Here is a 14,221-nt window from a genome sequence, read left to right as displayed (position 1 = left end):
TGGAAATGTAAAAATTGATTGCTTTGTACAGTGTTGGTTAAATTAATATAGAGGTCTTAAATGCTAAAAAAGAGGATAAGAGAAGCTAGCTGTAGAGCTTTTAAATTTTATTTCTATTTAAATATAAAGCTGATTTTTTCATCCATATTTCCAATAATGCCAACATCACTGTAAGTGAAGGTTACCCAAAAGTGGGTGGCCCTGCTGTACTGTTTGAGTTGCAGACAGCTGAGTTCTTTGTTCTGTTTGATGTTTAACAGTATGCAACTTACCTTTAATAACTTTCAGAACCCTGTTACATGGTGTAATACTGAATGTCAACCTCCAATACCTTAAGATAGTGTCATGCATCATCTGCTATCTATCTGACAATATTGATCATTTAAAAACATGAATTTTAAACTGACTACTCGGGTTACAGAAATGGGTGAAAAACTTGACACCAATGACATGGCTTTAGAATTGGAAGAATGAAGAACTACTTCTGTTGTAGCTTAAACTGTTTTATTAAATATGGCTTAACCATGTTAAGTGTGATTATATTAATGGTAGTACAAAGAAAACGCTGTTCTGTAATCCTCCTTTTTATAAAGAAGAAACTGGTTATAATGCTCATTTTTTAGACAGTGAAGAAAGTTAAACTTACCAGAAGAAATAGGTCTACCTGTAAAGCTGATTTCCTTTTATTACATTTATCTCCTAGTTTGCTTTTTCTGTGATTATTTTTGCTATAAAATTACTGATATTGAATGTAATACTTTGTTTAAAAACTTCATTTTAAAGTCCTCCTTACTCTTGCAAAAAATACATCTATCTAGTACCATTGAAGATGTGCAACTTGGTTACTAACAATACCACTTCAAACAGAAAATCAGACGGGGAAAAGAGGAAGGAAGCAGTTTCCCTTCCACTCACTTCAGTTTTCCATGTGATCTCATCCCTTGACCTTTCTTGGCTACAGCTGCTTTCAACGTGGACCCTGCACTGCTCCCACATGTAATTGCCTGCAGTAACCACCTAGACCAGCCTTGTGCGTTTGGGAGCTGCTTCCTTGTGCTTGTGTATATTTAGTGTTCTGATTCAAGTGCAAACTGTTCCCAAACAATTTTATGGATTAGCTGGTTTTACCTGTGAACACTTCTGAGGTCCATGACATTTAAGTGACAGCTGGCAGTACCTCTGCCCTCACAAACACTAGTTCTTGTTTTCTGAGTCAGGGCCATGTTCAGTTTGAGAAAGGAGATGCATAAAAAGAATCCCTCTTAGCAATTCTTTGAGGTATTTGGATACATTTCTAAAGGTGTAGCTAGAGATGGAATTCTTTTTAGAGTAAAAGAAGAGCAGTTTAGAATGAGGATCAAATTAACTCACCAATCTTGGCAGCTGTCACCTTCAGATTTAAATTCTGTCTGGTGATTATTTTTTTGTGCTAGAGAAAAATGAGGAGAGAGTTGAAGATATGTATATTTTAAAAGCCTCTAGAGCATGTTCAGTGCTTTTAAACTGTCAGTTCAAACATCAGGTCAAAATTATTACAGGAAGATAATTTTTTTTTTTTACAAGTAAATATACTGAATTACAACTTATAGCACACTTCTGTGGATGGATTTTCTTTTCAAAAACTTGAGGATATGACTAATTTACTTTCAACATGCCCTGCCTTCTAGGAGAGGTTATGGGAAGATGAGCCAATTTCATCTCTGGTTCAGCAGAAACGCAGCTCCCTAGAAGAAGGGATTAATAATGTTTTATTCAACACAAGTCCTTTGAACTTGTGAGCGATGCAGAATCGATCTCTTCTGCATCAGTCTCAACAGTTAAGGACAACTAAAAGAAGGATTTAAACGTGTTGCTCTATTTATAGGCTAAGGGTTAAATGTTAAAGAACATTGTGGATCTGAGCATGGGGATTAATTTTCCTCCATCTGCTTCTCTTTGGATTTGGCAAGCAATATGATTGTGCATATTCAAAGACAGCTTCCTATTGCACAAAAAGATATTTTTTCCCATCTAAAATGAATTTGAAATAAGCTTGTAAATGAGCTTGGGCAAAAATGAACATAAAATGAAAATCAGCAGAAGCAGCAGAACTTGAACTACTGTGTTTCTTGCATGCACAAATATAGTAGAGGTCAGGCAGGAGATTCCCTAACCTGTTGATACAGACACGCCAAATTCTTAATTTGTAATACAGGGCAGCTCTTTTCTCTGACACGCAGCACAGCTTTAAGCTTATTTTTTCAACTCCCTTCTCAAACATTGCCTCCTTTTACTTCCTGTTCAATTCTAGTTATTTGTGGCGTGCTTGATCTGCCTGCTGCAAATCAGGCAGTTGATTCAGAGATGGGCGTTTTTGTAGGTGAAAACATTTAGTTTTGCTGAAGGGAAGGTTCAGTGTGGTGCGTTATCTTTCGAAGGCTCCAAGGCATGCCAGAAGGTGCTTTTACTGACTCCCTGTTGCTTTGTAATTGGATCTTTATGGCTTTCCTTGAGTGGGTTAATGAAAGAGCTGCAGTGCTGCCTATGTGTCATCCATTTAGGCTGCTGAGGGATCAGAAGCAGCAGGGATAATGTTAGCAATGGTTAACCATGAAATGGAGTTGCTCCTTTTGGAAAAAGAAAAAACGTTTGAGAGAGAGAGAGAGAATTTTCTCTGCCCACTAAAACAAGGCCTGTGCCTAGTAAAACCCAACAGCTGCTATTTCCATATCACTTTTGGGTATGATTTTAATTATTCCATTCAGGCCCAAACACTATGGCCCAAACTATGGGCAGGCAGCTCCCCGTCGTTCCATTAGCACTGCTGCTTGGCTTGATTTTGCTGCATGTAACACAAAGAAATAGAAATATTCTAACTTCTACACGAAATAGATTTGTTCACATCTCTTAGGTGGCCCAACCAGCAGCCCACCAGGGATATTAAGCAATGATGTTATGTTGCTTGTGCAAAATGCAAGTTCATTTTGGACCTCGGAGGAACGGAAAAATCTTTAACTTTGCCTAACGATATTTGCTGTGGACGCAGTAACAAACCCAACCTTCCTAGCAACAGCGCCTTCAAAGAATATTCCAGTAATTCCACTGCATTTTGGAAATAGCCACCACCCAGCCCCTTGCTGCCCTGCACTTGGATCTAAGCAGAGCCCTTGGCCTGTTGCTCTCTAAGCTCCCCCTGTATCTCCCAGCAGCAGGACACGGCACAGCAAACGAAGGAGCGGCCACGTCTCCACACCAGGGAGACCGGGAGTCTCCTCCACCTGCGCTCCCTGGAATTCGAACCTCCTGCACTGCTGGTGAGCAGGCAGCAGAAGGGAGCAGATACTTCCAACTCTGTTTTTGGAATTTTCAACACGCATTCCCTGAAACAGGAATGGTATCGAGCTCTCCTCGCTGCGGGGTCGCGTCCTCGCAGGCACCTGGACCTGCCGCGTCCCCGAGGGCTCTGAGGCAGCAGGGACAGCACAGCCCCCAGCACGTTCTGCTGACATTGCACCAGCGCTCTCTAAATATTTCAGGAATGGCTGAAAGTCCATTTTTAGCAAATTCTCTGAGGGGAAAAAAAAAAAGCTCTAATGTGAAATACTTTAGCTGCAGCAGAGGGAAAAGGGGGGTTATTTGTAGCTATCTTTAGCTGTTCAGACTTTCACTGCTGCTGTGCCAAGCCAGCGATTTGTCACCCGCCTGGGGATGCTGCTTGTCCCCGCGGGGCCAAGGCACCGCCCGCGCCGCCGGGAGGTGACACTCGCTCCCGGGCTTTGCCAAACGCCACCCGCAGCGCCGGGGCGGCCCTGCTGCTGACCCCAGGGCTGCAGCCTCCCTGCGAGCCGGGGCAACGCGCGAGGTCCTGCACCAGCTCCTGCGCGGCCTCGCCGGCCTAAGACCACGAAATAAAACTCACCTGCCACCCACCCCTTCTCGGAGGTAGCCTCGGTGATAACTGACTCCATTTCACCTTCTCTTGGATAAGCTACAGTCACGGCAATTCGCCAGCGCTCCTTTGAAGGCTGTCCCATAGGCTTTGACTGCTGCAGGTCTTCCCGGAACTCCGTAATTTTCCACACTAAGTTTTGCTGGGAAATACAAGGTATTTCCATAAGACTCTTATTATCTCTAAATTCATTACATACCTAGGCAGGAGATAGCTGTGGCAAGTACAAGACACTGTTGAATTTCACTTTGAATTAGAAGCTACATGACAAAAACGAAATAAAAAACAACCCCAAACTTAAAATATCTTCTACATTCTCTGTCTGCTGTAGCTCCCTGATGTTTGGGGTGGCTCCCACTTCTCTCTTGCCCAAATAAGCCACATTTATTTTTATCTTAATAGGTTAGGACTGCAGTTCCTAAGCAGAGCTAATGGTCTCAAGGGCATCCTTTAAGTTTAAACAGAGGCTCATTTTATGGGGCTTTTGGAGAGGGATAGACATGCTCTAACAACAGCTCAGAGAGCTCCAAACTCCTTTTAGTCAGGGCAATAAAAATCATTCCAAACACCACTCCACACTAAGCCGAGCAGATCTGCTGGGCAGAAAATGCTTCTCCTGCTCCATTAGAATCTTCAGGAAAAAAAAAAAAAGAAAAAAAAAACAGAACCAAAGCACCTACATTTGCCCGTGAAAGCACGTGCACTTTCATTGGCATTTCCTAGCTTGGCCTTGAAGTCTGCATTTTAGGTTGTTTCCAGCCTCTTTGTTAGTTGCAGCTATTTTTGCACTTGCTGAGTTATTTTACTTGGTTACAAAGTCATTTCCACAAGGTCAGTGTCTCTAACAGCGAAATGCATTATCACGGAGTCAGTGAAAAAGGGGAAACCCTTCCTTACCGAGAAGCAATCCAGTGCTGTTATCCCGGGAGGGAGCCGGCGCTCCCTCGTGCCGGACACCTCTTTCCCAACCCACGTGCCCGCAGGCAGCCGAGCTGAGGCACTGCCTGCCCCGTGGGCACTGGGTAACGCACCTTTCCTTCCACAGGGTCCATGTGGCCCCCATCGGTGGTTGTTTAGAGGCTCTCGGGCCTCTAAACGAGGCCAGCGGCAGGAACAGCCCCGCGGCCCATCTGCAACGTCCAGCACTGCTGCCCGGGCCGTTCAGCTCGCTGCAGCTGCCAAAGCAAACCACGTGTATCCATACTTACACTCACACATATATATATTTTTATTTATATAAAAAATTAGGATAGATTTGGAGCAGATGCTATAGGAGCTTTACTGACATGGTGAGCAATGTTCTGGACAGCTTCGGCAGCAGCAAAACCAGCCTCTGCATGGAGCTGAAGGATCTATTCGCTCCTTCTGGTCTATGGAGAATCAAGGAAATAATCAAATTATTAGTGATTTGCTTAAGCGTCCTCATAGATTTTACCACAGCTACAGCTTTCTGCCCCAAAGAGGCTACTTGCATCCCTCCTGCATGACACTGCGGCTGGCTCACGTCCCAGCAGCTGGCCCGGCGTGGGAGCAGACACCCACGGCTCCATCCGGCCGGGCAACGTGCCCGTAACCTCCCGGCCATCGCCGGCTTTTGCAAATTCTGGGTTTAATGCATCGGTACAAGGCAGGACAGGACTCTCCCGAGGAACCGGACACCATCACCTGCCGGAGGACAACAAGAAGGGGCAGGTGCTCCCCAGCACTCGCTTCTGTATCGATACAGCTACCTGCTCGTCCCAGGATTCCTGAATTCCCACTCTATCATATATTTGCTATTCCTTGTCAATACTGTGCAAGCTTAAAGAAAGAAAAGAAAAGAAAAGAAAAGAAAAGAAAAGAAAAGAAAAGAAAAGAAAAGAAAAGAAAAGAAAAGAAAAGAAAAGAAAAGAAAAGAAAAGAAAAGAAAAGAAAAGAAAAGAAAAGGAAAGGAAAAGGAAAGAAGAAGAAAAGAAGAAGAAAAGAAAAAGTTCCAGCCTTTTCCAAAGGCAGAAACGCTTCTGCCCCTCATCTTTGGGTCAGGTTCGCCGTGTTTGGCCCCATGGCTTCCCCTGAAGGAGCAGTGAGTCCGCACAGCCTCTTCCTGAGCCTCCCACATTCAAACCTCTCTGCTTTATGACTAGGTCTGTGAGCAGCAACAGGCTTGTTTTACTTCAAGCCTTGGGACAATCTTCTTTTACTAATTTGGCTAAAATTGTTTTGAAAGCGAGAGCTGAATTTCTACCCTTAGGTTAAGATTTGCTTCCCTCGCTATTGTTCTAGATCCAGTGTCAATATTATTCCCTAGATTTATGTATGTTACCCATCCCTGTACAAAGTCTGCTTGTACAAGCAGCAACTACATCAGAGAAAGCCTGAACCAGTCAGAAACAATCCAGGAAAACTGGATGTTTCACACTAGAGCACAAAGGGAGAGAGAGAAAGGCAAAAGCTCCCCAGGCACCAAGAGCTCTCTAGCCATATGTGTGTAAAAATTTCTTCCCTTGCCACGTGACAGAGGAAGAGGCTCCGACCCATTACACAATAATACAAATATGCCTTTGGCAAAGTTGAGCCAAACTTGGAGCTGCTGCAGGAAGCTAGGAACACACGCAGAACGGAGCAAAGCATAAATAAAAAGAAGGAGCAAAACTGCATGTCCCCCTCGGAAGGGAGCGTCGCAGCAGGCCTGGGGGGGCTGCGCTCTGCACCGTGACAGGGTTTTGCAGCTAAAACATCTGCTGAAAAATCTGTAGGCTTCCAGCGCACGTCAGGATCTCACTGCAGGGTTTTGTTCTGGTGAGTACAGGTCCTTTGCTTCCTTCTTTCCCCCACTTCTTTCTCTCCTCTCTTAACCTTAACTTTGAAGAAGTTACCAAATAAGGTCTCAGTCAGTGAGCACTCAGGCTCCCGGTGCGTGCAGAGGAATCCGCAGTGACACAGTCTCAAGGTAAAAGAAATATTCCAGCAGGGAAACAGCTGGAAGCAGCCAGTTCATACCCTTTAAATTGCAGCCTTCCCGCTCTGTTCTGGCGCAGACTGATAACTGCTGAACCACGGTCGTGTCACAGGCCTGGGAGAGGTTTGCTGCAGGGGAGAGTGCAGGCAATGCCATGCACAGAACGTGTCATTCCTCTTGATTTCTTTTGACATTATTTTGTGTTTACAAACAGATAATGGAGCAAATTCATCTCTGGCTTAGCTACTTCATGGGTTATGTCCAAAACTAAATGCATCCATTTTGACTGTGCCGCCGCTGATGCCAGCAGCACATCTCATTATGTCTAAGTCACTGTTTTGGGCTCTATGGCCACGACTGCCCTGCTCCCACCCCAGAAACACAGCAAATAATCAGCCGAGGTCAGAGTCAGGCTCATGGGCAAATGGGTTATTTTGAAGTCCGGACTCCTTGAGCTATTCTGTAAAATTCTGAAGCATGAAGATGTTGCTTTGTTTAGTAAAACCTAAAAAAAAAAAAAAAAGGCAGAGTAGAAAGCCAATGCAGTTTGCTCCCTGCCAGGGCTACATCCTGCCCTGCACACACGTGCCCGAACGCCCGTCCAGCCTCTGCATGCGGCCGAAGCACCAACGCGTCCGGCACCTGCCACTCGTGGGATTTTCCCTCTGACTTGATTACAGCCCGGCTGCCCCGTGAGCTACAGGAGAAATACCGGATCCTGCTTGCCTGGGGTTCACTCTGAAGGGCAAATCTTTTCTTACAGAAACCCTTTTATAATATATATATTCATAAAACTCCTGAGGGCTGTACTGAAGGCACAGCAGACTTGTGTCCCTGGGAACCCTGTGGAAATTTTCCCTTCTGTTTTCCTTTGAGTGAGCAACATGGAAATCACCATTGCTCGTAAATATTTCAGAAGACATCATTCCAGAGTGAGGCGATGGACGGATGGATATTTTTAGCTGTTGGGAGTACACGCGTTTTCCACATGAATGCGAGGCCGCACGTCGCGGCCGTGCCGCGGCCGAGGGGAACGCGCTGCGCACGTGAGGGGCAGCAGGGCCTGGTTCTAGGCTCTCCCTTGGCCCAGCCTGCTCCCAGGCCGGGCTCTGCCAGGGATGTGTCCAGGACAAGCCCACATGGATCACTGGACGAGGCCTGGCTGAAGCCTGGCCTGCCACAACTGGGCTTTTGAGATATGAACTATCTTTTACGGCCTACTTTCTTTTCCCACATTTGTCCTTCTGGAGCGCATACAAACTACAGCCATCACCTGGGCCCCAGCTCAGTCAGGAGGACAGGAGGATTCCTCCCTCCCTGTGCAGCTCCCTCTCACAGCCCACTGAGCAGGAATTTGTCAAGGGCGAAGCGTCTCCAAAACGCAGTTGCAAAAGACATTTAGTTGAAGTGTCCTTAGAAACATAAGCACTCAAATGAAACCTCGCTGCATGACCTGTGCTGCCAGGCCCACCGCCTGTACTTGGGGGAGGACAGATGTTGAATGTTTCTAATTTGCTTTCTGGAGCTCATCATTTGTTCTACATTGAGGACCAATTTTTCTTTTAAGGTGGAACAGCATGAGGCATGTTTTCTTTTAAACAGATTTCTTTAAAAGGTTATTTATAGATTCTCTCATGAACATGACTGTGCTTCTCGTCCCACATGCATTGCTGTGATGTGGCATGAAACGTTCTTATGGAGCCTTCCAGCTAACCCCTCTCTGGTGACAACCGCAGCAGATGAGCTCCGTGTACTCCCGTATCCTCCCCGCAGTGAGAGCAGGCCCCTGCTCACATGTAGGCACAAGAAGCCCTGTGGGGAGCAGTGAGGTAAGGGCTGTTTTACTCATAGGAGAAGCTTCTGCTCAGATGCCATCTGACAGCGGCTGCTCGTGCCCTGAAGCCTGAGGAGCACTATCACTTCCAAAGTCCTGTTCATTTAAAACCATGAGCGAGCAGGGCGCTATTGCCTGTTCAGGTATCGGTACTACCAGCCATAGCCTCAGGGTCCTCCTGCTGTAACCAGCTGCCAGGCTCAGGGTATTTTGCTTGCCACTTCTCATGCCTTCCTGCTGGTTCTGGTTGTTTGGAGGTAAATAGAAGTACTTAAGCTAAGGAACATTAAGAGAAGAAAAGATCTTCCCTGCCTTGTGTTCCCCCTCACTTAGTTCTGTACAGGAAGCAGCCCCACCTCCTTTCTAGTTTTGCTCCACATTTTTTTTGTTTTCTTGTCACGGTGTCACTCATCCTTCTGCAAACACCTTTCACTTCCCTTCTGTCACATTTGAGATGAGTTACTATGAGAAACTTAAGAAATGTTGACAACTATTCTCTATCCTTACACATTCTAGCATTTTGTTCTCCGTTTTGCCCCCTGAGCAGTCTTTATTCAGCTGTCCTCCCTAATACTGGGCTGTGGTTTCAGTCTCATAAGGCCATTAAAGTGACGCCTTTCAGCAGCAGCAAATAAACTTAAGTACAAGAAAAACAAAAAAGACCAGAAGAACAAAATGGCTTAGCAGCCAAATGCAGCCCAGAGATCTGTTTTGCATTTCCCATCCTCTGCATGTTCCTAATTACACACACTGCAGAACTGGGGGCTCCCAATTCCACGCTAATACGTAGCATATTGTTCTGCTGGATTTGGAGCATGTAACGTGCAGTTGCATCCCCTTCAGAAGCCAGTACCAGAATGACAGAGAAGTCCAACGTGGAATTTATAAAATACTGTGAATGTCTCATTTCCAGCACAAGAGGCAATTCTAACTACTGGGAAGATGCTAAAAACTCCCATTATTTGACTTAATATCAAGGAGGACATTGCTTGAACAAAAGACCTATAACAGATTAAAAGGTCTGGGATACCACAGCTTATGTTTCTACTGCATCCCTGTTAAACTACTCCAAATTTATTTGAGCATCAAAGCATGAAGAAGTATCTGGAAGACTGTTTGCTTACTTTTACATTCCTGCTCGTATTAAGTACGAGTACAAGGGGCGGCCACAAATACTTGTTCGCGGAAGCACAAGTCTGTAAAAAAGAAAAATCACTAAGACCTGGAAAACTCAATGAGCTAAATTCCTTGATTTACATCATGCCAAAGCGGGTCCTCTATCCAATGCCAAAGAGGCCTCATTAGCTCCTATTTTCACAAAGATCTGCAGCGTCCAGTCCGCAGCGGAGGGAACGCTCCCGCACACACAAACACGCGGCGGCCTCTGCACGTATCGGTGAAAACTCCGTGTCTTTCCCACAGGCTGCACCATGATCTCGGCTGTGCTTCTCCTCTGGACTGTGCCCTGCGTGGCCAACCACATCCTCAGCGGCTCCGTCAAGGGCGGGCTGCAGGAGGGCCCCCAGCAGCTGGCGTGCAGCGTGCCGGGGCCCCCCGGCCCCCCTGGGCCCCCCGGAGCGCCTGGCTCCCCGGGGACCGTCGGCAGAATGGGCTTCCCTGGGAAAGACGGCAAAGACGGCAAGGACGGGGACAAGGGGGAGCACGGGGACGAAGGTAAGAGGGAGGCCAGGGCCTCCTCCAAGAGCACAAGGGTAAAACATAAAAGCAATAGTGTGACAGGCCACTTATCCCAAATGCGAGCCCCAGGATAGACAAGAGCCCTGCTCTCCCCTGTCCTGCATCCCCCACTCGGGAGCTCCTGCCAACAGGTTCCAGTCTCCCCCATCGCCCCTGGGTACCTCTGCTTAGTTCAACCGCGGCTGCCAGAGCGGCGGACGGGACCTTTTATGTTTGCACAGAGTCAAATTCTTGAAGGTCGAATTAAATTAAAGTTGTAACCGAGAGAAAAATGTCTCAAACCTCGTTCCAAACACTGTGCCAAAACCTGCTAAAAATATGGTTTGTGGATGGAATTCTAATGGAGTCTATTTTCTTAATTTTATTATTGCCCTTTTTTTTCTCTCCAGAGTGAGATTTTCCCTATTTTGGCCTATATCCCTAGAGCAGATGGTGTTGGTCTCCATGACCTTCGGAGAAATAAAGTCAAAAGGAAAGAGAAAAAAAGTACCCGCTATTCCCCAAAGCGCAGTGGCATTTTGGTGAGCACTCTCAGCCCCGTTGGAGGCCCAAGAGCTGCCCGCTCAGCGGTGGTCACTGACCATGGGGTCTGCATACGGGCCGAGGCGCCCTGGCCGCGTGGCCCGGGCAGGGACGTGGCGCACGGGAGCGCGCTGCGCCACGGCCACCTTCCTGCTGGTGGCTCTCCAGGGCGCTCCACCGGGCTAGCAAGCACCTCCCTGACCACGTTCAACCCAAAAAGATGCATCAACAATTTCCCCCCACACCTTTTAATAATACTTATTTAGGTAAATGCTTATTCTACGCATAAGAACTAATTTCAGTTAAAAATGCACATACAAAACAGTGATTTCCCATTGCCACACTAGTGCACTCCGGGTTCAGCACAATAACAGCATGCAAAGGCTGCATCATCTCTTGTTTCACCCATCAGAAAGAAATCTGGAGTACAGGTTTCCATCCACAGCTACGTTTAAATCTCGTCTTGCTACAGCAGGTTCAGAAGCGAGATTTAAGCCCTCATTAATTTCTTTTGTATTAGACTCTACCACAACTGATGCTAATCAGTGGTTTCGGCATCACTGGGACAGCATCCAACCTGCTTCCCATCTCAAGGCCACCTTTGCAGTTAATGTATTCCAGCTCACATCTGGCCCAGCTCCCAGCTAGGAGGGCTCCTACACCACACCTGATCTATACAATAGATTAATTTTTACATTTAATATAGTTATCTATTATAGACAGGAGGATGAAATCCTGTCTATTCTAGGCTAGTTTCAAAAAAAGGCTTTCCAAACCAATGCCATTCCTTTAAAATCCAGAGGTTCAGAGCCTGCTCCTAGCTCACTTCATACCTAAATACGCCTTTCCTAGCCAACTCGGATAACGACTGGTCTCTCAGTCCTCAGAAGGGGCAGGCTACCTCCTCCAGATCCCCTTGGTTGTAACACCTTCTATCTGCACAACGTGGTCAGCCAGCCCTGACACGCTTCCAGCCCAAGGTGGTATTTCATAAGCTTTTCACCAGAGATTTTTCTTCTCACATGCAGTAAACTGCTATGATACAACTTTCCACTCACCATATCATGTCTTTCTCTCAAAGAAATGACAGTGTCCTTTGTTTTCTAGGCCCACAAGGCAGAACAGGAAACCCAGGCAAGCCTGGGCAGAAGGGGAAAGCAGGAGCTGTTGGCAAAGCAGGTCCACGAGGGCCGAAGGGCTTAAAGGGTAATCCTGGAAAAAATGGAGCACCAGGAAAGAAAGGGCCCAAAGGGAACAAGGGCGAGACAGGGATGCCGGGTCCCTGCACCTGCAATGCCAGAGCAGCCAAATCCGCCTTCTCTGTAGCTGTCTCAAAAAGTTACCCAAGAGAAAGACTGCCCATCAAATTTGACAGGATCCTGATGAACGAGGGAGGACATTACAATGCTTCCAGTGGGAAATTTATATGCAGCATTCCAGGTATTTACTATTTCACATATGATATCACTTTGGCCAACAAACATCTGGCCATTGGCTTGGTCCACAACGGGCAGTACCGGATCAAGACCTTTGATGCCAACACTGGTAACCACGACGTTGCCTCAGGATCAACTATTCTTTCTCTGAAGGAGGAGGATGAAGTATGGCTGCAGATCTTTTACTCAGAGCAGAATGGGCTCTTTTACGATCCTTACTGGACCGACAGCTTATTTACTGGCTTCCTGATATACCCTGATCAAGATTATCTCAATGAAATATAGGAGGAGAGACTATCCAGTGGAGGAAAAGCAGAAAATGCATAGGAGAGCTCATTCCAGCAAGTATAGCCTGTACATGGATACGCAGGGGATTATCAGGTGATTCGACCTGCTTGGAGATAACAGCCTGTGTCGGCTATTTGGATATTTAATTGATGTCATCAAACATGCCACAGGGTACTAGGATCAGTAAGACTCACTTTAAAGTAGCCTTATGAGTCTTCTAAATCTCCAAGTTGCCTGTTAGGTTTTCTGTAGCCATTCAAAGGTGTAATGGATATGCAGCTTCAACACTGGTGCAAAATGTAACCTTTACTCCAGAAAAAAGCTTTCTTATCTTCCCCTTCCCTTCATCTCTGCCAGCTTTTGCTGCATGGAGATACTTGTGGTGCTGTTAAGATGCTCTTCAAGGGCTTAATACTACAAATATACCCTATCTTACTAATGAGGCTTTTCTTTGGGCCACCATATCAAATATTACGGACACAATATAAATATTGCATGGAAAGAAAAAGTCAAAAGCTGAAGTATTGTTTTCCCCCTTACATGAGCTAAAACAGGGGCATACTGCAAAATGGTTTATTATTTCTATGTCAAAGGAAACTCTCTTGCTCTCAAGTTGCTGAACTAGACTCCCTTGTTCCAGGACGCCCAAACACACACAGATACAGCGGTCTCTGTCTCAGTAGCCACGCAGGAGAAGCCTCTCTTGCTATCAGATGTGCTGTCTTGGTTTTTCACAGCTGTTTCTCATCTCCATATGAAAACTCATATGAGGTTCCAGTTGCTGTAAATCTCGTATTGAAGGGAGACTGCTTATGAGTAAACATTTTTTAAAAAATCTACCAGTCAAAATGTTTGCATGATTTTTTGTGAAGTACAGTAATTGTGTTGTACACTGTATCATTTCCAATACATTTTCTAAAATAAAGCTGAACTGAAATACTCCTGGGATGGTTTTGCTATTTATGAAGTAGCTTCCCAGAAGGAATGTCCAAATTGTCATACATTTTCCAAGGACACTGCTTTTTGGGTTGGGCACAGGTTAGTTTTCTGCTAATCTCGCAAACCAAGTGCTGTCCCAGCAGAGCAGGGCTGAGCAGCCGTCGGGCTCTGCAGGAGGAGCTGAGCAGGGCGGGCGGCCCAGCTGCTCCGTGACCTTCGCAGCCCTCCTGCTACCCAGCGTGGTGGGGAGCGTCTCCTCCATGGGTCAGGCCTCTCCGAGGGACTCGAGCCGGTTCCCCAGATGAGAAGCAGAGAAATCTCTTCCCCAAGCCCCCCAGACAAGTGACTGGCCCCGACACAGGGGAACAAGGCACTGTGGCAGCTCCTGCCTCTTCGGGCTGCGTTCACCCTGTGGTCACCTTTCCTGCTGGCCAAGCGGGCTAAGTCTTTAAACTGAGATCTGCGTGAAACGCCTTTCTTCCAGGAACACGAGGTTTCTGGAAGAACACCAAAGCAGAGCACGACGCCTCCAACTTGGCTCCCGCGGCCGCGCGAGCGCCACGTCCCCACACTGCGAGCGGGCGGGCCTGCCACACCACAGCCTGCCCCAGGCCTGCCCCAGGCCCTCCCGCATGCTA

The 14,221-nt window shown here is 46.6% G+C and overlaps 1 protein-coding gene across 1 annotated transcript; it reads left to right on the top strand.

Moving 5' to 3' along the window:
- Positions 1-6,599: 6,599 nt before the first annotated feature.
- Positions 6,600-12,727, top strand: C1QTNF2 (C1q and TNF related 2). The gene is made up of 3 exons (XM_088522511.1): positions 6,600-6,706; positions 10,123-10,374; positions 12,028-12,727. The coding sequence occupies exons 2-3, from the start codon at positions 10,131-10,133 to the stop codon at positions 12,639-12,641; spliced, it is 858 nt and encodes a 285-aa protein (XP_088378637.1). The 5' UTR covers positions 6,600-6,706; positions 10,123-10,130; the 3' UTR covers positions 12,642-12,727.
- The last annotated feature ends 1,494 nt before the right edge of the window (positions 12,728-14,221 follow it).

The sequence above is a fragment of the Tinamus guttatus genome, unplaced genomic scaffold (assembly GCF_059628265.1).
Source record: "Tinamus guttatus ecotype Peru unplaced genomic scaffold, ASM5962826v1 Tinamus_guttatus_pri_ptg000155l, whole genome shotgun sequence".
NCBI lineage: Eukaryota > Metazoa > Chordata > Aves > Tinamiformes > Tinamidae > Tinamus > Tinamus guttatus.
Note: the sequence above shows the minus strand (reverse complement) of the source record. Positions and strands in the feature narration are given on the sequence as shown.